Raw genomic sequence first — 22056 nt, 5'->3', positions numbered from 1 at the left:
ATTCGAGTTTCGAAGATTCCATTCCATTCAAAAGGATTTAAGAAAGAAAAAAAAAGGTATTTTCAAGAGTTTTTCAAACATTTTGAAGATGTACATAAAAAATTAGGATCTATTTTTTTCTTAGTTTTTTTTTATCAAAATCGATTAAGAATGTATTTTGGGTTGAAATCATCTAAACAAATCATTATCTCAAGTTTTTAGTCGATCTTTCTATGTATTTTAGTCGAAAATTTAAAATGGGTGGGTTTTGTTAGTGTTGAATTCACCACTTTTTATTTAATAAGTAGGGAACTCGACAATAATTAAAAAGTGTCGAGTTCGATAGTAAATAAAAAGTGGTGAACTTGACACTAAATAAAACAACATTGAGTTCAATAGTAAATTTTTTGAACTCGACAGTAAGTATATCATTTAGAAAGAAAAAGTTTACTAAATGTCCTATTAAGCAATCATGCCAAAATTTAGAGACTATTTAGAAATAAACACTTTCACGAGGGTCTTTTTAGTAATTTTTTCTAATCTTTAACATGCAGGTTTGGAATGTCTGGTACTGTTTTCAGCTAAAATGGTATTACAATTCCAAAATCTCATTTAAAGTTTCAAGAAAAGTAAATATGATAATGCATCTCTATATCACTATCAAGTTATTTAATATAAATAGGGATATAAATAAATATTTCATTCTTGACATAAAGGTTGATAAAATGTTTTGTATGTGGGTACACCAAATGATGGGGTTCAATGGATCTAAAAATGGGCTTAGTAGCATTGTCCTTAAAAAGATTGCTCTTGTTACAGGGCATTTTATGCCCATAATAGTTTCAAAAGTCGAGTTGAGTCGAGTCGCCGACAACTTGGAAGTCAACTCTTATGGACCAATTTAAGGTATATTAGATTTATAAATAGTTTTTAAACACATTTTTTATTTAAATTAAAATAAACAAAGTATTACTTTTTTTCCCCCACAAAATATTATATACTCCTGAATAACTTAGTAATTTTGGTTGCATACATGACCATTTTGGAATTTTCTTTTTTTTTAAGAGTAACTCCAATGTCAATGCTATATTTGTCTCTAAATTTCATTTTTTGAAACATTAAGTAAGAAAAAAAAATGTTATATTTAGCATGTGCCTCTCCAATACATAATCTCAAAAAAAAAAGAAAAAAGGATTGAAATTTAAGTGTGCATATATAATGTGAATCCGAATCAACCCATATCTGACATGGCCATTGGATCGACATGAAGAATAACACAATTTTGATTGGTTAGTTCCCTTAGAACTCAATACAAAACACCCATGTTATTTGGTTATTTCTTGTAGGTGCATCTATTTGTTTGTCATAGCTAATTCTGGGCTAAACATTTTCATGATACTAAGGACTGTTTCTACATTCAATTCTGCCAAACCCCGTATAATTACCACAGTTCTCTTCAAATTAGTTTGAAAAAAAAAAACTTTTGTTCATGCAAATAGAGGGGCCAGGGAGGGGGAGAGAGACCCACATCCCCTTTATCCATACCATATAAAAGACTTAAGAATTAGTTACTTAATAGTATATAGGAAAATTAACCATCTTTTATATATTTTGAAAGGTTTGTGACTAACCCTACTATTTGAAATTGGGTAACATAAATTTAATTCCCCCTTTCAAAACTATGTAGAGCTATATCTTCTATCAAGAAATGTATTTAGATCGATTTCTTACTAGTTAATCTACTTCATTTCTAAGTTGTCTTTCCATCTTTTTGATCCCTCAACTTGCACAAAAGCACATGGTCTTGATGGTACCATCACCATCTTTTGTTATAAAGATCCAAGTAGTCTCACTCGAATTTCCATTAATTTCAATTCTACTGTCAGATCCTTACCTCTGTTGCATTCTATGATCATCTTTGTTATACTCATTGCATTTTGGTAGTATAAAGTGAAACCTCATCTACTAGTTTTTTCTTCTTTAAGTAGAAAAGAAACATTTAGGTAGCATGTACCATTATAAGTAGTTCATAAAAGAACAATGGACTTACATATATATGTAAAAAAAAAAATAAAAAGTTCTCATGAAAGTTTAATGGCACCAAATGTCTTTGCAGTCTTGATGAGAACTCTACATTCTCTTGACATTCTTTTGCTCATCACGTGCAACCACAAATGTAGTTCTATAAATCCTCTTTTGGCCTTTGATTGTGAAGTTTCCATCGAGCTTTCAATATTAACATATTATTGTGTTCATGAAATTGCTGCATATGGTATACAAACTACCCCAAGCTAGTGATTTTCCTTTATAGGTTTGTGTTTGTGCTTGTATTTTAGACTAAATCCGAATAAAGGAGGAAGCTTGTATAAGGTTGGCAGTTGGTATAAAAACTTTACCATCTCATGACATGAACCCTCACTCCCTACTATAAAATGGGACCTTTGCATCGGTGGTAAGAATGCACCACTAGTCTTAAGAATCTTCTACCCAACATGCAACTTTCCCTCCATGATCCCATTATCTCTTGCTTTCGATTATAAAATAGTTCAATTTCTTATCTTTTATGATTTTCCAACTTTGAAGTTTGGATGTAGAGCCACATCATACCTCTTCAAAAGATGGTTTCACCTTGGAGATCTTATGACCAAAACTTGACCAATTCAAAAGATGATTGTAACTATCTACACAATGTGAAAAAAGTCATTAGGCTGTCAAATTTCATAAAATTCAACAGACCAAGGGGTCGAATTTTTTATTGTCAATTTTTTTTAGACAAGTCAAAATTGTCAAATTAATAAAGGATGGGAGAAATTCGACAACTCTAAACCATCAAATTTGGGAACATCAAGAATTTCGCCGGTCCTAGACCATCAAAATTTAGTTTTTAAAATTCGTGGGCTGGCCCGTCAATTTTTTCTGTTGAATTTTTCAGTTTTCACGTAGTGCAATTCTCTCATAGTCCTATAGAATTAGATGTCCAGAGTAAAGTATGGGAAGAAGTCTACAAATAACACAATGGGTTGGAACTTGGAACAAAAATAAAAATCACCAAATTAATAAAGACCATTTCACACCTAGAAGATCTCTTAAAATAGTGAAGGAAGATTATCCTGATTCATCCATGATATTAATTACATGGGCTATGGATAAGAGTGTGGAGGAACATTGAACTAGCTTTTCTCCTGCTTTTTTCATCCAAATCAAATCTATAGAGGGACTAAAAAGTGGGTGTTTCTTTGTACGAACAGCTTCTTCGAATAAGCACAAAGTTGTAACTCATAGCTTTTCGAGGATAGACACCCATTCAATTCCAATGCACTAAAACACCCTTTATTAGGTGTAACGAACTTTTGAGAATAGACCAGCAACTATAAGTCTTTTAGGGATGTACATTAATCGATTCCGCTTACATAACTTTAATTATTTTGAAACAAATTTAATAAAAAGAATTAGTCTTTCATTTTTATTAACAAACCATTCTAGATTGATATTTAGAATGTAAACGTGGTCTATAATGGCACATGTTATACATGAAAGGGCCTATTGAAAAGTTTCAGTATAAAAATATTCATTAGCTAGTTCATATTATTATTTGATATAGACATAAGAAAAAAAAAGACACGCCACCCCCTCTGACATATGGTCCCATATGCCTACTGACGTGACATGTGTTAGAACCATAGATCTTTTTTTTCCTTGGTATACACAATTGCACATATTTATAGTAATGCATAATTGTGTATTTCAGGGAAAAAGATCTATGATTGTAGCCCATGACATGTTAGAGGGGGTGTCAGAAAAACACGACTCTAAAAAGATTCGTTAAAGAAGAAACAATGCTAGAGGCCTTGAAGGTCAAGAAGGACCACTCCACTCTTACAACAATTGTATTCCATTTGAAAACAAGATCAATCCAAAATAAAATAATAATTTAATTTCTTTCGTTCCTCGACAAAGGACAAAGGTTTTATGTAAGAACAATTTTACAAAAACACCCATTATCCCCTTCGAAAGCCTTACGACTTCTTCATTAGTTTGTAATTTAGTAAACAAAAAATAGTCATGAGAGTGATACACAACACAAGTTTTGTCTTCAGTGATAACTCACCTGAGGGCTAGGGCTGTAGTTTAGTGTGTGGGAATTGATGCATTATTCCTCCTGTATGTGTTGCTTTCACATTTAATATTTATCTAATATAAGGTTAAAACCTTTAAAGAGTGTCAAAAAAAATTTAAACTTGTAGATTCTATGTATCAGTAGAAAATAACAAAAACCCAAAAATCATCTTAAATAGAATTTACATATATGGTATGGGTGTGGGACCTTATAAATATCTAGCCCTTTTATTTATCTATTTATTTATTTATTAATAGTAAAATAAAGCAATGGCTCTCAATCTCACAGCCAAGACCACTATGTCTCTTTCTTGAAAAAGGTAACAATAAGGCATCTCCATCGGCCGTGTTGTTTCACTCTCTGCCTTGAGCCGTGCCAACTTGTGACCACCTACCCTTCCCTTCCCTTCAAAAAGCAACTCTTTCTCTTCTCGTGGGCTTGGGTCCCATATTTATCGTCCATCACTTTTATTCCCTATCCCACCATTTTTTTTTTTTTTAAATAATTAGTAACCATTAGATTTAGAAAACTATAAAATAAAAAATTAGAGAGTGATGTGTTCTTGTCACCTCATTGATGGTTTCAAGTTTCAACAAACCCTTTTTTTTAAGTATCCCACTAGATTTAATTAAGAGTTTGTATGATTAAAGGGAGAATATTTTGAAGAAAATCTATTTTCTAGAATAATGGTGCCTAGAAAATGTTTGCTATGTCACTTTAAGGAAAAACGTCAAAGAAAAGATACTTGGCTTTTGATTTTGGGGATTGGGTAAATATTATGTGAATGAGATTTTTCCATTTGTAATATGTGAATTATGTTTTTTTAGGAGGTGGGGTACAAAACTGGGGGTGGAGAATATTATACTATATGACGTGTAATTTTTTTTTTTTTTTTTTTTGAGAAAATATATTTTTTGATTAAAAAACGCAATCTTTCCGTTGGTTTTCCCGCAAACACACATAGGTGAAGAAAAAAAAAGAGAGGATTATTACACAATAGTAATTCATGGGCTAAGGGAAATCATAATTACTAAAATACCACTAAATAGAGATGGATAGATACACAGTTACTCCAACACGAGATAGAGAGAGAGAGAGAGAGAGAGAGAGAGAGAGAGAGAGAGAGAGAGGGCAGGGAGGGAAATTGAGAGGAGAAGAGAGACAGAGAGGCAGAGAGAGAGAGAGAGAGGCATTGCTATTTTGCTTAGGCTCAGTGGTCCGAGTGTAACTCGTTTAGAATGAGTTCCACTCGGCCGAATCATGGCCCAAGAAAAAATGATAAAATATTAACAAAAATATGATAAAAATTCGATTCAATTGGGTTCTCCTCAATCATTAACCATCGAACCCGGTCTGACTCCAAACAGCATCTCGAACCCGGCTCATGTCCCTACCCTTAAGGGTTCGACCCACTCCCTCGAAAAGTGATGTGGCAGACGTCTTACGGCGCCTTTCATACTCTCGTGCCAAGTACTCGTGCGGTGGAACTCGCTCCAGATCATGATCCTCCTCCTCCTCTTCCTCCCTCCCATCGTCCGAATCATGCAACGATTCTACCGAGTCAACTCGAAGGACCTTCGACCAGTTGGGCACGTTCATTGGTGCTGATGCAGCCATGTGTACACCACGTGTCGATCCCATGTTGTCTTGGGCATTGAATTGGTGTACAATTCTCGTTGATGGGGTCCTCCCTGCTGCTGCATCTTCAAACGCCAATGATAGACCACCCACGTGGTGATGATCCTCCCTAGCAATCCAGCGTCGATTTCTAATCGTACGGTCTACGTTTCTCGTTGGTTCTTGTGACCTCCACTCTGTGGGTCCAACATGATCATCACGATCGATCATTGACCACACATCTTCTTCACCAAGCTCCGATACATCCGTACCGGTACCTTGACCTTGATTGTAACCAAAGCTCCCTAGTAACCGCTCGTGACGACTCGACCCTACTTTTCGCCCCTTAGCCATTTCGGGCTCTTGAATCCCTCTATATCATCGTCAGATTCCGTTCACCGGAAACTTACGTTTCCGACGTGTCACGTCGGAACTCTACTCTATATTATACGACGACGACCAATGACCAACCTCTATAGACTTTGCTTGAGAACCCACACATGCAGTTATATAGTCTTCAACTACTCAATTAGGTTCCTACATTTTAATTTCAATTTCAATTTCATTTCGTCTGCATTTAGTCAAATCTCCAATCAACACAAATGAATCTGTAAAAAAAAAACAAGATACCGTGTGACTTCTTATACGTCAGATTTCATTCCTCCAAGCCCATCACGGGTCCCACACTAAAACGCTCTTGTTGTTGACCCATCGAATGCATCCTCAACCCACCCGGATCCACCATCCACGTGGGTACATAACCCAGCAACCCCACCTATGCTTGCAAAAGCTTTTGGGGGTGGTGTGGGGCCCACTCTCTATCTTCCATTTATCTGATAGCACGTGGCATATCAATGACCGGTCCTTACAAAATAAAGACAATGATAGATGTGAGAGAGGGGAGGGGAACTAATAATGACAATAAGTAAGTAAGGTTTGATGTTAACTTAAATAAAATAAAGGCATTTGTGGAGGGAGTTTTAAAAAATAAAAAAAATGGGATGATGGGCACATTGGACGGTTTAAGAGAAAATGGTGGTGGGACCCATGAAGATTGTCGTTTGTGAATTAAACAAAACCTTATCATCATATCACGATAGAGACATCGTTATCAAAGCTGGGGATGCCTTTTAGCCAAAACAATGACCTATTTGTTTGCTGTTGCTTTTCTGTTGTTAATGTTACTGCAAGTAATGCTTAGTAGTTGATAGGTATTGAAGTGCCCCTACTTGATGTGGTGTGGGTGGGTATTATTGGGGCTCTTCCCCCACAATCTGAACCCCCCTTTTACTTTATGGGCCCCATACTAATCTAGTGGGACTTGATCCGGACCCATTGCAACAGGTTCATTTGTCAGATTTTGGACCCCCAATCCGACTTTGGCTGGTCTTGTCTGTAATAATCTGATTTTTATTGAAGATTTTTTGATCAATATTTCATAATCTGATAGGATATTTATAAGGATTACATCAAGCAAGATGAGTAAATTAAAATAACATAAATATTTTAATTTATCTAATTGATACTAATTAAATCTAATTGATGCAAATCTAAATCTTCAAGATATGCCATTAGATATATCATCTCATGCACACGATTATAATGCACACACATTCTCTCTATTATTGTCATTGTCAGTTGGAATCGTGGATGGGAAACTCAGCTATGTGATCGGCTCATCCAACTGTAATCTATGAAGAAGGTCCATTGATCAGTGAATCAAAGATTAAAACTTCCTTTCTTTTTATATCTTAGTTACGTATTCCACTGCAACAAGTATTAGAAACATACTTTATGGGTATTTTTTATGTTTTTTAAGAAAAGCATGTCTAAATCTTTAGTAGAGATTGATTGATGTTTACTCTTGTTGATAAATTTTCTTCTTCATCGATGTCGTTTCTTCTCTCTCTCTTTTTAAAATTTTTTTTTTTTTTGAGTTTTTTAATAACACTCAAAAAACCAAGAAATTTTGATAAAATAATTAATTGGGTTAAAAGTAAAAAATTGCATACTTTTACTATGTTAACCCTTGATTACATGAGATTTTGTATTATCAAAGTCATTTTCACTTGTCTATTTATCCCCTTGAGGTCTTACCATATTAGGATAGCACATCGTACGCCAAATGCGTGTCTGTCGAAATTTGTCTATGATTCATCTTTCATTATATTCCTCAAGTAGGTACTTTATTCTAAATCATCAGATGAAGATTTTTTAGGATGTACAAAGGGATCATTGTTAAACTTCTACCTTTGCACATTGGTTTATTAATTGAAACAATTCCGAGATGTATGCTAAAGGTAAAGTGGGAATAATAGTTTTCAATTGGAGAATATGACAAGAGTTTCTCTTTCTCTGACACGAACCATTTGGTCATTTACATGCATTATTATTAGTTTGATCTATAACACTCATATGGAGATGATGATATATATCAACATGTAAGCTTCTTCTTCATGAAGTTCACCGAATGAGAGCGTGTAATTTCAATGAGCATGTAAGACTCTTAAATAAATTTCTAGTAAATGATAAATTTAGGGTTCCAACTCAAAACCAATTGACAAGAGTGGAGAGGCTCAGGAGCTTACAAGGATAGAGACAAGGCAACAAGTGTCGAATGTGGGACTAAACTCAACATCAACCTAGAGAGCTAATAAGATTACATGAGTTAAGCAATTACGCTAAGAGTTTGGTATCTTGAGAAATGTGTACCAACTTTGCACTCGAGACTCCATATTCTGTATCTATCCTCGGGAGACAATCGTCCTCCTTGAATCGTCCATTCAATTATATTTCATGAGAGTATACTTTTCCAATGAAGATCTCGTCTGTCCTCGTATCGGATCCAATGCAATTTTCTCTTGTTCTCACAATACATATAATCATATATGGACAATGGAAAGGAAAAAAAAAAAAAGAAGTCTGCAGATCCCATAGGTAACATCATCTGATTAACTTGAATTCTGACAAAAAAAAAAGGGGATGGTGAGGGATCTTTTGAAATAATTTACTGAAGGAATTAATATATGGTGCCTATGATTCCAGGACCCACCACCCATGTTTTTATATTAAACATGACAGCCGAAACTACTATATTCTTAGATGGATTTCGTCATGCATTTTAGACCCCTTCCATGATAATGGCATGAGACAAGATCTTGTTGCGTTGTTCAAGGATCAGAATCTTACCAGCTACTCTCCACAACTCTCTCATGGTTAAAACAAAGCATAGAGAAAAAAATTTAAAACAAAAAACATTTTTTTATTTCATGATGGTTAATTAGTTTATTTGTGAGTGATTGTACTGGATCATTTGTTTATTAGCTTTTGATATGAAGGTGGACATAATTTATTGTTGTAGTAGTTGCAATGTATCAATGCTTTAATGATACTTGTACTAGGATGAATATACAGTATTGTAGTTTATTTATGAGCAGTTGCACTGAATCACTAATTTAATAGTTTTCCGTACTAGGAAGAATCGACTATTATTTTGTGGTTTAATCGTTTGGTGAGGTTGATTAGGTTGGCTTAGTAGAATTTGATCATCAAACGTGCATGTGTGCGTGTGTGTAGCCTACATTTGGGGCTGTATTTCAAGTTTCTAGAAGCAGGGGTGGAGCCAGGATTTTGTTGTAGCGGGGCAAACTATAGTTAATGCTAGAGTCGCAGATGAATGATTTTGAAAGAAATTAAGATGTTTTGAGATAAAAATTGAAAAAAATGATATTAGATTTCAATTAATTTATGGGACAAAGTCCAAGTCAAGAGGCAATATCATCTTCAAAAAATGGAAGGGAGAGGCAAAAATTTGAAAGAGGTGAAGAAGTGGGGGCAAATGGATATGCAATTAGTTGAAAATACAGAGGTATCTCAAAATAAAGCATAAATGCAATGATGTCAAATGTGGGGGCAATTGCCCCCACAGACTCCTTACTTGCTCCACCCCACCCTGACTAGAAGAGTAGGGAGATGGAAAATAAGAAAAATATGTGGCCTTTTTATTTATTTATTTATAATAATGATAATAATAATAAAATCTTATCTAAAGATTTGGAGTCACTTAAACGAGTTTGTGTTTTCATTCCATTCTATCTAATGCCAACTTTTTTTTGTCATTGAGAGTGAGTTGTATATCAATCGTAATGAATTGAAGGTCTCCAATGATTTAAATTTCCTAAATTTAATTAGAGGTTCACATTTCCAATTTGAGTCGACTTCTGACTAAAATAGTAAAAGGACCTAATATTAGCAAGTTAATTTATTAAAAATAATAAAAGTCATTCATAATTAGTTCTACGTTATAAATTAAGAACTTTGTAAGTATAGTACAATTTTGATGGTATTCCTAGCTTTTATACTCTTTACTCTTTTTCTTTCTTTTTATATTTTATTTTTAAAGATATTTTGAAAATGGTGGAAGCTAGACTTGATTTTGGATCAGATGAGGTCCATTGAAAGTAATTGACATTGAATTATAGGTTTTTAATCTCCTATAATGTTGTTTAGTAGGGGTGGTGAGTTTTACAACTTGAAATCCTATAAATCCTGTTTCATAATATAGTTATTTAGTGAAATAAGATTCATATTAGTAGGATATGATGTTGATGATGATGAGGATGTCTTATTTGGGGTTGGATATATTCAAAGGCAAAACCTTTGATATAATAACTCACTTATGATTTTTCATTTAAACATAGATCTCCTTGAATTTTTATTTTGTTTTCCTTTGTATAAACTATTCACACCAACTTGCTTTTTTTATTTGTAGATTTATTTCAACTCTAGCTCTTTGATAAATAAAGTCTAAAACTTGGTTATCTTCGGATTGGGAGAAGTGGAGAGAAGACAAATTCAATTTCTCTCCAACATGTTTGGATTGACACGAGAGAACTTGGGACAACTTAGAAATTTTAAAATATCTTAAAAGGAGATCTAAGGGTAGAGTTGGAATTATAAAATATTTTAAAGGGTTTCTTTCCATTTCTCTCCACTTTTTGAGAGAAGGAAACCCATTTTTTTTTCTCTCCTCTTATTTTACCACTTAACAATCCAAACAAGAGAAATGGAGAGAAACTCATTTATTTTCTCTTTTCTTCTCTCAATTTCTCCCAATCCTGACATAATGACATAACCTTAAAGAACATTGCTTATATTTCAAACAAGTGGGAAAACATCAATAATTCTCTTACAAAGTAAAACCCCAAACTCACCTTTTTAGAGACTTAAAGGGAATCTAATTTGTTCAACAGGTGAGGTCCTCCTTGACCCATCATCAATTTCTCTTCTCTATCCTCACATCATGATGTGAATATTTCTTACAGTATACCTACACATTTAAGGTTTTAATAACACAATTCACAATAATAGAAAATGTAGCTCTATTATTTGGGATAAGGCTTCGAGGATGATGAGTAATGCGATTCACAATGATTAGCATCATAAAGTGTTACTATTGCTAATTATTTTGGATCCATGCAGGAAATTAAAACACGTGTCAAGCAAGTTGAAAATCTAATATATATGAAGGTGCCATCTTGATTATTTCGACGCATGCTAGATAATTATATTGTATCCAAATTCCTCTTGCACCAAATAATTAGCTAAAACTCATTACATTTAGAGATTCCAATGCACGCCTTTGTCATGGACCATGTCTCTCTTGCAGTACTTACACTAATCCCCGTGATGTAACTTAGGTCAACCTTCCTCAATAAGGTCTAGAAGTTCGCTCCTCAACTACTTAATATAATACTCATACTTTGATTTAAACTATTGAAGTTAACTTTTCAAGTTTTGGGTACAAATGAAGTGCCTTCCCTTTATATATAATTGGGGATGTCAAATAGACTAACTCAATTGAAATACATTGCAATGACCAAACTATTACACAAATTTACTAGCCCTTTTAGAAGTTAATTTCAAAATTCTTTAAAACTATTTGATGGAAAAAACCACAAATTGCCCGACAAACCCATATATAGCAAATCGAAAGACTCGAACTTGAATTATATGATCCCATTGGATCAAATCAGACTTATCCATAAATTATCGAAAACCAAACCTTAAACCTGCCCATTAACTTCCCTAATTACATGAGTTATTATCAAACTCTTTATAGGGTGGTCAGTGTCAAGGTCCCTATTAGATGTCCCAACCAGTTCTAGCTGGGTTGATAAATATCTGGTTTGGCTGACCTGCCAACCCTTGCTGCGTATCCTCACTCCTTTCCAAAGCACCTTAAGATGTTAGGATTTTTGGACATGGACTTATGGGGTAAAAAAGGCTAGCTGATGCTATATAGTTTTCTTTTTTTTAATTAAAAGCCCAAGTGAAAAAACTGTTATTTCGGTTAAAATGACAGTTACAGAAACCCAAAAAAAAAAAACCATTTGGTTTCCCCCATCTCACTACCTACATTTGAAGGTTTGACCAAATGTAGTCCACCCACTTGGACTGAGAGGTGGGGTTTCCCAAGTTGGATGATACTCTTTTATATGTGGTTGTAGTACAGTAACACGTCCGTTTCTCTGTTTGGAATCAATCATGTTATGTAGCACTATATTATAAAATTTCTACTGTTTTGGACTTTTTAACATATAGGCTTTTTATCTTTTTATTTTTTGGAATTCTTATTAGGGCCTACATGATTGCCATGGAAATTGATTTTTCTTAAAAAATGTTATTTGAAGGTGTGTGATTGATCCTTTGTTCAAAGGAAAATAATTTTTCTTGGGAAAGCGACCGAAGTGTTTTCCCCACCAACCCATTGTGAAAATTTGTGATTTTCTCGCCTTGTGATATTATTATCTCATGATTACCTCCACATCTGAAATTAAAAATCAACTCTCTTTTTTAACATTTTCGTAAGAGCAATCAAACATCAAAATTTATTTTTAGATAAAAATTTTCTAACATTCCATTGAAGATCTTGGGTGTGTAAAGTTTGAGTGTAATAGAAAATCATTTTCTGTTGTTCGATTACTTCTCACAATCAGAAGGAAAAATAAAAAATAAAAACTACTGTTTTAATTTTTTTTTTTTTTTTTGCATATTGATGTCCCATATTCATTGTGACCCACAAGTTCTGTAATCTTTTTGACCCACTTAGTAGTCCTAATTTTCTTTTCCCATCCAAAAAATAAAAGAAAATGAACAATGTTGCTTGTATGATTGGTATAGGTCAAGAGTTATAATCATTTGATGGGAATCTTCTTCTTCTTTCTTTTTTTTGGAGTAAGAGATCACAAAGGTAGGACCCATCATAATAAATAATATTGGAGAAGATGGGAATCTTAGTCCTTTGTATTATTGCTTGCCTCTTCAATCTTATATTTCTTCAAGTTTTCTAATTGAATAATTAATCCTCCTGTTCATTTGTTTCCACTATTCAAGTTAGAGATGAATCAACTCAAAGATTAAATAATTCAATTATTGAAAAACACTCACTAAGGTGGTTGTATTTGGTAGAATTTTCCTTTCATTGTCTTTATATAAAGTTTTAATGTGAAATTCGATGAGGACGATGATGACTTTTTTCTTTTTTTTTATAATGTTTTCCCACTAGTTAGCAATTAGTGGGTGAAAGCGGGTTTTAAACTCAGCTCGTGGTATCAACACTCACAAATCTCATCAGCTTAGCTAAGTTGGAACCTTAAGGACAACGACGACTAAATCCACAACTAAAGTGAAATGATGTCCCGTGGATCGACTGATATTTTGTAGCCACAATTTTTTTCATCAAAAAGAAGCAAATGTGTGGTTACTAACATATGAGAACAAACATTGGTTGAATTCAAAGAATGGCACACTGATTTTTGGTGAGTGGGACCATAAACAAGTGAGCCAAAAACTCATGGAATCACAAGGCCCAAAAAATAAGTGCCACATGATATTTTTGAAGGGCTGGTGGATCAATGTTTGTTCCCCTCAAAGGTGCTAACTTTTTTCATAAAAAGATTGTCTGGAGACAAGGAAAGCAAACCCTTCTCTGTTTAAAGATTTCGGGTTGGTCGAACCATTCTCATCCTTTCATTCAATTTTATTTAAAATCATTTCTATAGTTAATTCAAGTGTTGTGCAGAAGAACATACAAGATTTACATGGTTTAACAAATTACTTATGAGAGGGAGAAAATCCACTATCAACGGTAAAGATTATAGACTCTCTGTTCAAAACCACAAGGAATCTCACAGAGCAAAAACATTAAAAAATCCTATTCGAAAATACAACATATATCACGCAAAAAAAAAATCGCCTCAAGCGTGCTACTCCGGAATCCCCATGTGGGCTCAGTCAAGCCCACCCCACTTCAAGAAGGTCTCTTTTGATATTACCTTGCCTCTTGAAGTCCAAGTCCAATAAGAATACTAGACATCTCAAAACATCATGTGTTTTCAGAGATCTGTTCTCATTCTCTCAATTCACATTATTATTATTTATTTTTATCTTCGTCGTGGTAATCAAATCATCTCAATATTACAATAGATGTCTCAGAGACAAAAATTTGAGAGGAAGCTAGGAGAAAGAAACAAAGTAAATTTAATGCAATGCAGTTAAATACAGTGATTTTGATTGGTTGAAATTTTAAAAATTTGCCTCCCAATGCATTCAGTATGTTTTGCATGGGTTGGTTCTGAATTATGCCCAGTTTCTGAGATCTACCTGTGTTAAATTAAATGGTCCTAGTCTAAGCCCAACCCAAAATTAGGTAGGACTGTTGTCTAAATGTCTTGTATTCTGTTTGCGGTACAGTGCGTTGCAGGCATCTTACCCAATTCTTTTAGGATTACCAAAAAAAGGTAATTGTGTATTATTTTCTAAAGGGTTTTCCATTTTTTGAGAGATAAATATATTTTAACAACTCCTAATTTTATAAATAAAGATCTCTAAGACCGTAAAACTTGAGAAAGCTTAGTGATTATTCTTGATCTGATCCGTGGACATAGACATATTGTTGAGCCACATAAGTCCTTATGTTTGTGTACATTCTCTCTTTATTGTTTTGGTTTTTTTTTTTCACAGGACCCATCTTGTGACACTGATTAAGTGCCTTAAATTGACTTACTATTTCATGTCCTTGTCATTTGACTTGATCAAGAGCACAGTGAGATTATTACTTAGATTAATGCTGGAGTGACCTTAGTGGGGAACTCACAATGGACATCTTGACATGGTGGCACATGCATGCCTGTAGATGTCTTTTCTCCAAGATATGAGAAAAACTGATCTATGGACATGCATGCGCCACCATGTCAAGGTGTCCCCCGTGTGTACCCCGCTAAGGTCACTTCAGCACGACTCTATTACTTGTCATGAATTACTATGGCGAATAAGTTTTATGAAGCAAATTACCTTGCTTCCTAATCATACAACCTCATTTGGGCACTTTTCCAGTAGGCATACACAGTGTTGGATCTCTTCTCCAAACTACCAAACCTCATTTTAGGCATATTTTGCTTCCTGTATCGATGGAGCCCACTAAATGTGACACAGAGCAGAGTCTGCAACATCAGGAGTTGGTGAATGGCACTCTCCATGGTATACCACACGACATATTTAGTGTGATACATATATATACTTGTCACCTTGAAGTGCGATTAGGCATGCTTGTCATGTTAGACCACCATTGCAATGCCTTTCGTAGTAACGCCCTGCACTGTTTGATCAGATTGGTTCAGGAGTTCCTCTACATGGCACTTTGGATGCCTGATTAAGCGGACATGTGGTGCTTCTGCCAGTTGGCACTAAGTCGGAAATGTCCCATCCCCAGATATTACCAGGGTGCATTGGCCCAGCCAACTTGAGAACGACTGGCTCAACCAGACCTTGGTCCACATTTGGGCTGTCGCATTTTGAGTTTAGGTTGGACTTGCATTTAGATTTAGTGATTGGGCTTGGCTAAGGCGTTGTTGACTCGAGCCGTATATAGTGTTTAATTTAATTATTTACTACATTTATTTTACAACTCTATTTTTTTTATAATTTCCTATTTAGATCTCTCCAAACATTTCCGACTATCCTTTTAGCAATAATATAGGATGAAGATTTTATCAAATGATTGCCAACGCTGGAAATTGGGATAAGGGGTAGGTGATAATGATTTTGCAAAATGAAAGTGATGATGAATACTAGTATTAATGATGTGGAGTTACTCCTCCATTGTTGAGCAATTGAGCTTTCAACAGGACCTAACCCTACTCAGACCTAACCCTACTCAACCAGAGTTGGGATTTGCTTCAAATTCAATCATTCTTTAATTGGGTTTGGTTAGACAATTATGGGACCCAACCCACCCAATTTGCATCACCGAATTAACCCATGTTTGAATTGTCCTAGTTCATCAAATTCATGGGGGTGGGGAATTTTTACACTTGCTGCCGCCAATCCTCCTCCTTTGAGGCTGAAAATGTAGTGTAAAGGGGTCACTACACAGACAAATGTGAAGGTTGACAGATGATTTGAGCATGTTCCACGGAGGCAGATTAGAGTTCCAATTAGAAGAAATATTCAAGTTAAAGTTCCTAAAACAATATGATGTGGAGAACCTGAAGTACATGAATAGAGATATTGAAAGCAGATATAGAACTCACTTTCCATCACAAAAGACTTGGCTCTCTCTAGACAAAGTGAAATGAAGGAACGTGATTCGTCGTCTAGCCAATCCCAAATCTTTGGAATAAAGATTTGTTGTTATTGTTGTTGTTCATGATCAAATAGGAGACTTAAAGAAGCTAATGTTTATTCAAAGAGAATGAATGGGGCGTCAACTTTTAGCTATTAAATTCACCTTAATCCTGTTGACTTAGAAACATTCACACAACATAATGCGGAGAAGAGAATTGGTGAATTTTCCAGTCTCTAAGATCAATTGTAAACTGTTTTTTCTTCATTTTGCCATCAGATATCCATAAATGTTTCCACAACCAAGGATATTAAAATTAAATCTTCTGTTTGAGAACATGGCGCAATTGAATTTTCTGGCTTTCCATCCTAGCTTCCAAAAGCTTTGCCTTCAAACTATGCTTTTGGTTGCTCAGTGGCCATTCAATGCACCCTTTCAGTCCTCGAGTTATGTGTAGATTATCCAAGTCTGGTGAGCTCCACTGACCCTTCAAACTATGGGGGCTGATTCCGCCTTGGCCTGACCCACGATCTGGAGAAATAATGTCCCCATTAGAAATTCTTCCATTTGAGAGCACTTCATTCATACCCTCAAGTGGGACTAACTTGTTCTCACCATTTCTTGGGCATGATCTCCAAAGCCTAGATATGGATGAAGACTTCTTCAATTGCCTTGCTGATACAGAGGTTATCTCACTAATTTCACTATTCGGTGTGTCACGACCTGCATTTTCCTGCCATAACTTCTCACTGCCAGAGGCATTACTGTCTCTTTGGATCATATTAAGAGATGGGTCACTCCCTTCGGGGGAATAACTTGATCCCTGCTCCTCAACGTAACTCACAGTTTTCCAACCACTCCTATCTTCTTCTATATCCCTGTTTTGATCAATAAAGCCATTTGAATATTGCTGCATTGGGTTTCTTTGGAACTCGTTCAACTCGGGACTCACAGTATGTATCTTGGAGGCACGGCTAGAAGGGCTGTAACCAAGACACGGATCGATCTCCCTCTCTTTAGCTTCACCATTTTGGAGATCCTCAAAAAACGAGAAGATGTCCTCTGAATTCGTAGGCTTGTAAATGAACTCCCTTATATCTTGAATCTTAACTGAGCTGGCTGCCTCTAAGAGCAACTCTGCTTCTCTCATCTCCATGTCCGGAGTTGCACATCTCAATCTTAGAAAAGCCTCCAAATCTGCTATTAGTTTCCTTAACTGGGAATACTTTTCTTCAAGAGTCAGCTTCGCGTCAACCAGCTTCAACTGGACCCGTTCTTCACGCCAGACCTCAGCCATCTGCAACATCTTCCTCTCCTCTTCGACTTCTTCACGGATACTCATGGATTCCCTCTTCAGTGCTTCAACTTCAGTCTTGTCTTCTCCAATTTCTTTTGCAAGCTCGTCACAAACTTCTTCTATTATCTCTCTGGCCTTTCTCTCCTTTTCATAATCTTGCATTATCCGCTTCATAGATAACTTAGCCTCGGCAAGCTCATTGACCAATTTGGAGTTAACGATTTCCATCCTTTGACGATTTTTCCTCTCTCTGTTTAAGTCGTCCTTGACATCATCAACTATTGCTCGGATCTTCTCATGCTCTCTGCTCCGCCAAGAGGCTTTTTCTCCTGAGAGTTTCCTCAGGAACTCTTCAAGTTTCTTCTTTGAAGACCGACCCTCGGTCTCAAGCTCATGAATGCGTATTCGAGCCTGCTCCAATTCTACTTGAAGACCAGACACAACAGAGGCAGTAGTGATCTTTTGGTCTTCCAAAAGCTTTACATGTCCATTAAACCAGTGAACTTCATTCGATGTTTTCGAGCACGGATCCCACTTTGTTGCTCCCTCCATTGCAGAATTGGAAAAAGATAAAGAAGGTTCGACCTAAATAAGATGGCAAAATGGTCTTAACATCAGTAAGGTAAAAAAATCATACAAGAAAAAATTAGATAGCTGCTATTGACACCCCAACTTTTACTTATTACACCCCAATTTCTTAAATTATTTATCACACCCCAAATAAAGATTAAAACACACTCTTCAAACATTACAAAGGTTTAGCTCAAATTATAATCTCAACATTACCAAACATTATAACACTCGTTCAAACAATTTCAGTAGTTGTTTACAATTATGATTAGGCTCATATAAAATTCTAAACCCAAAAATTAGAAATCAAGGAAGAAAAAAAAAGAGAGATCTTCCATAAGCATCCTAACTTTTAACTCAATCTCAACCATTTACTTATTTCTTCATTTTTTAATTGGGTGTAATAAGTAGAAGTTGGGGTGCCAATAACCATTCTAAAAAATTAGGAGAACAAAAAATATTTCTTTTAGGACATGAATGGAAGTTTAGAAAATTTTCCCTTTGAAAAAAAAAATCAACTGTTTAAGATACAATCAACAGTATCTTCTGGATCATTGTTTACGTTTCCAAAAATACTCAAAAGAATTTAATAAGATCAGATGATGAAGATCATTTAGTGGTACATCAAATTTTATTATTGTAAAGCCACTGAAAGGAGGGTCACAACAACCACCTTGACCTCAGTTTCTTCAACCCAATTGGGCAGGAAACAGATTAAAACTTATCAAAAATTAAAATAATAAAAAAAAGGAAACAGATTAAATAACCAAGATAAAAGACCACAATGAATAGGTACATTACCTTATAAAGAATTCCATTCTTTGGAGCAGAGACAGAGAGAGGGTTCTGTAACAGATCATTTGTTTCTGAACCAAATTCTCTTCTCTTGTCATGACAGTTAAGTGGGATGCCAGCATACCCGACATCACGCTGCGGTGAGGAACAAGCAATGAGCACAAACACAAATTTTCATACTTGGAAAAATCAAATTCTTCTTGGTTTCAAATTCCGAAATTCGAGCATTTCAAATCAAGATCTATATATAAAACTAGAGGCACTTAACAATGACACGATCACTTGCAATAGAGAATTAGAGATTACAACATTTTCTATTCGATTAGAGTTTCGAAAAGCTGAATAAGAAGAATCAAACACTAGAAGACCTAAAAATCAAGAATAATTTGACTAATAAGCCCTAATAAAGTCAATGGTCTTGATGGCAAATAGTTCAATATGAACTTATGAAGTCACTATCAATTTCTTCAAGTTTCGACCTTTTATTAGACCAAACACAAATGATAATTACTCAAAATCTTCAGAAAAGATGCTTCTTTTTTTTTTTTCACTAATCCAAACAAAATCAGAGATTGCTCGGATCTCTCTTTCAAAACCCTAAGAGTGAGGATCTTAAAGAATCCAAAATAACAAAACATATTAAAATTTAAACTTAGAAAACTCCATTACTCCAGTAATCACTTAAAGATCCAGCATTTATCCAAATTCCAATCCAAAACCTAAAAAAGCACGGATCTTGACATAGATTAATACCTCGAGACCTAACCGATCAGAACACCTCTTCTGCAAAACTCCGCTCTCCTCTCCACCGCCGTGAACCTCCGGTTGCTGCAACTGCCACAGTCCAGAAGCAAGCTTCCGTGCCGAAACCGAAACAGCTCCGTCGACATTTCTCACTTTCCGTCGACATTTCCGGCCGGATTCCGGAACCTTAGCATCTGCAAGAGAGACATCTCCATCATCAAACTTCCACCGCAAGAGAGGAGTTGCAGGTACACTCCTCTTCAACCGGATTCCAGTTCCAGAGAATCCATGGTTTCTGATTTTCCCTCTATAGTGCTTTCGATCTTTCCTTTTCTCTTCAAGATCAGAATCTGCTGATGGATTCAAGGCTTTTGAGGAGAGAATCAAAGGGATTTTCTCCGGGTACCTAATTTTTCCCGGAATTTTCATTTTCTCTGGAAATATTTCGCCGCCATTGGAGAGAGATTCAGAACTCAGAAGAATTCTCAAGAGAGAGAGAGAGAGAGAGAGAAAAGGAGCGAGAGCTTCTGATCTGTGAACCTGAAGAAGCGTGAATAACAGACAACAGAGCTCAAACAGCGCTTCAAGGTTCAAGCTCTTCAGAGATTTTGTCGAGAGAACTATGCGTATTTATGTACGTATTGTATAGGAAAATAGTATATACGAATACATGATCCTGTTTGGATTTTATAAATACGAAACTCAAACTAGTCAAATTACGAAATTACCTTCTGATTTTTCACTAATTACGGAATCCGAGCTCTATCGATATAATCACGAATTTGGTGTATTCCAGACGACGAAAGTTTCATGTGTAATACCCCGTTTTTTATTCCCACTAATTTTAGTAAAGAATATTGCCTGAAGTGACTCAAGAAGATGTACCTCATTTCGCACATTCTGAAGTTATACACTTTCACTTAGAAATGTGCAATATGAGGTACAATGTTGAGGTCTCTTGTGCACGACTCGTAAGTAAATCTATACATAACTTGAGTAATAGTCATTTGATTTCAAGATTTTCTTTTTTCTTTTAATCTATATATCTTTTTAGAATCGTGATTTTTTGACTCCCCCCTATGCATACTCTCCCATTGGACATGTGATGCAATCGTAGATTTTCTCTTCTTGAGATACAAAAGTGCATATATTCCCATAAACATATGTAGTTGTTGTGTATCCCAAGAAAAGAAAATCTATGATTTTATCACATATCACATCAGGAGAGATTGTTAGAGGGGGAATTAAAAAATCATTATTCTTTTTTTTTTTCGAAGAGGATGCTATCTCCACGGTGTTAGTAGGAGAGTCTCAACGACTTGTTTCCAATATATGACACATCACATAGATGAAAAAAAAAATGAGATTTTGTATCTATTTCACTTTATCAAACAAAGCTAAAGGGTTTTTAACTAATTGCATTTTTCAAAATTTTCTCTCAAGTTACATTCAATATCACACCAAAGTTCTTTTCCACCCATACACTTAAAAATTAAAACATATTATTTCATCTTGACCTTCCACCCTGGTGCATTAACTCATCCGAGTCATTTCATATCAAATGAGGTAAATTACTTATAAATGAATATATTAATAAAATTATAATTTTATTTTTATAAGATGTGATGGATGTGAAGATGTTAGCCCCGGATCATATTTCTATTTAGAAAGTAAATTTGTGAATTGTTAAGATTTAATTACTTTCATTGAAATCCTAGTTGACTTGGATAAATTGTATACTCCCCTCAAGAAGAAAGAGTTGAGATAGAAATAAGTTTGGGAGGAAATTGAAAAAAACTTAAAATTAAAAAAAAGAAAAAAAATGATCAAAATAGTGTTAAAACTTATTTCTAACGAAATAAGAACAAATCTCACGTTTAGATAATTTTCATGAGAAATTTTTATGCATAGAATAGTCAATCTAAAATTTTATAGAACTTAGATTGATTACTCGCAGGACGTCGTGTGTATTGAGAGAAGTCCTCAATTCACATGATGTCCCACAATAAAGTATTGTAATCTATTATATCTCATCTTCAATCCATTATATCAATTTAGTCTTAATCTATTGTTAAAATCATTGATTTCACAACTTGAATTTTTTTAATCTTCTACTTAATATATATACACACACACACATACATTAATGCTGGAGTGATACAAATGGGGAGGAGACATGGGTGACACAAATGACGTGGTTGCGCACGTAATCATAAATGCTTTTTATTTGTATCTCACGGAAAAGTATTTACAGTATGTGCCCACCACCACATTATTGTGTCACCCCAGCATGACTAATATAGATAGATAGAT

At 35.0% G+C, this 22056-nt stretch overlaps 2 protein-coding genes across 3 annotated transcripts; both read right to left on the bottom strand.

Annotated features, from left to right (window-relative positions):
• Positions 1 to 5099: 5099 nt before the first annotated feature.
• On the bottom strand, positions 5100 to 6224 carry LOC147411574 (protein S40-6-like). The gene has a single exon (XM_086450050.1). The coding sequence runs from the start codon at positions 6065 to 6067 to the stop codon at positions 5432 to 5434; it is 636 nt and encodes a 211-aa protein (XP_086306176.1). The 5' UTR covers positions 6068 to 6224; the 3' UTR covers positions 5100 to 5431.
• A 10161-nt stretch (positions 6225 to 16385) lies between these two features.
• On the bottom strand, positions 16386 to 20397 carry LOC147411573 (uncharacterized). 2 transcript variants are annotated; one of them, XM_086450031.1, is made up of 3 exons: positions 19753 to 20394; positions 19006 to 19134; positions 16386 to 18219 (listed from the first exon to the last, which is right to left on the bottom strand). In XM_086450031.1, the coding sequence occupies exons 1-3, from the start codon at positions 20170 to 20172 to the stop codon at positions 16654 to 16656; spliced, it is 2115 nt and encodes a 704-aa protein (XP_086306157.1). In that variant the 5' UTR covers positions 20173 to 20394; the 3' UTR covers positions 16386 to 16653. The 2 variants fall into 2 exon arrangements, with proteins under 2 accessions (XP_086306157.1, XP_086306166.1); XM_086450040.1 differs by lacking the exon at positions 19006 to 19134 and having other exon boundaries at positions 19753 to 20397.
• Between the last annotated feature and the right edge of the window lie 1659 nt (positions 20398 to 22056).

Source organism: Akebia trifoliata, chromosome 1, assembly GCF_017979445.1.
Source record: "Akebia trifoliata isolate Shusen 1 chromosome 1, ASM1797944v1, whole genome shotgun sequence".
NCBI classification, from domain to species: domain Eukaryota; kingdom Viridiplantae; phylum Streptophyta; class Magnoliopsida; order Ranunculales; family Lardizabalaceae; genus Akebia; species Akebia trifoliata.
This window is presented reverse-complemented; position numbering and strand designations above follow the sequence as displayed.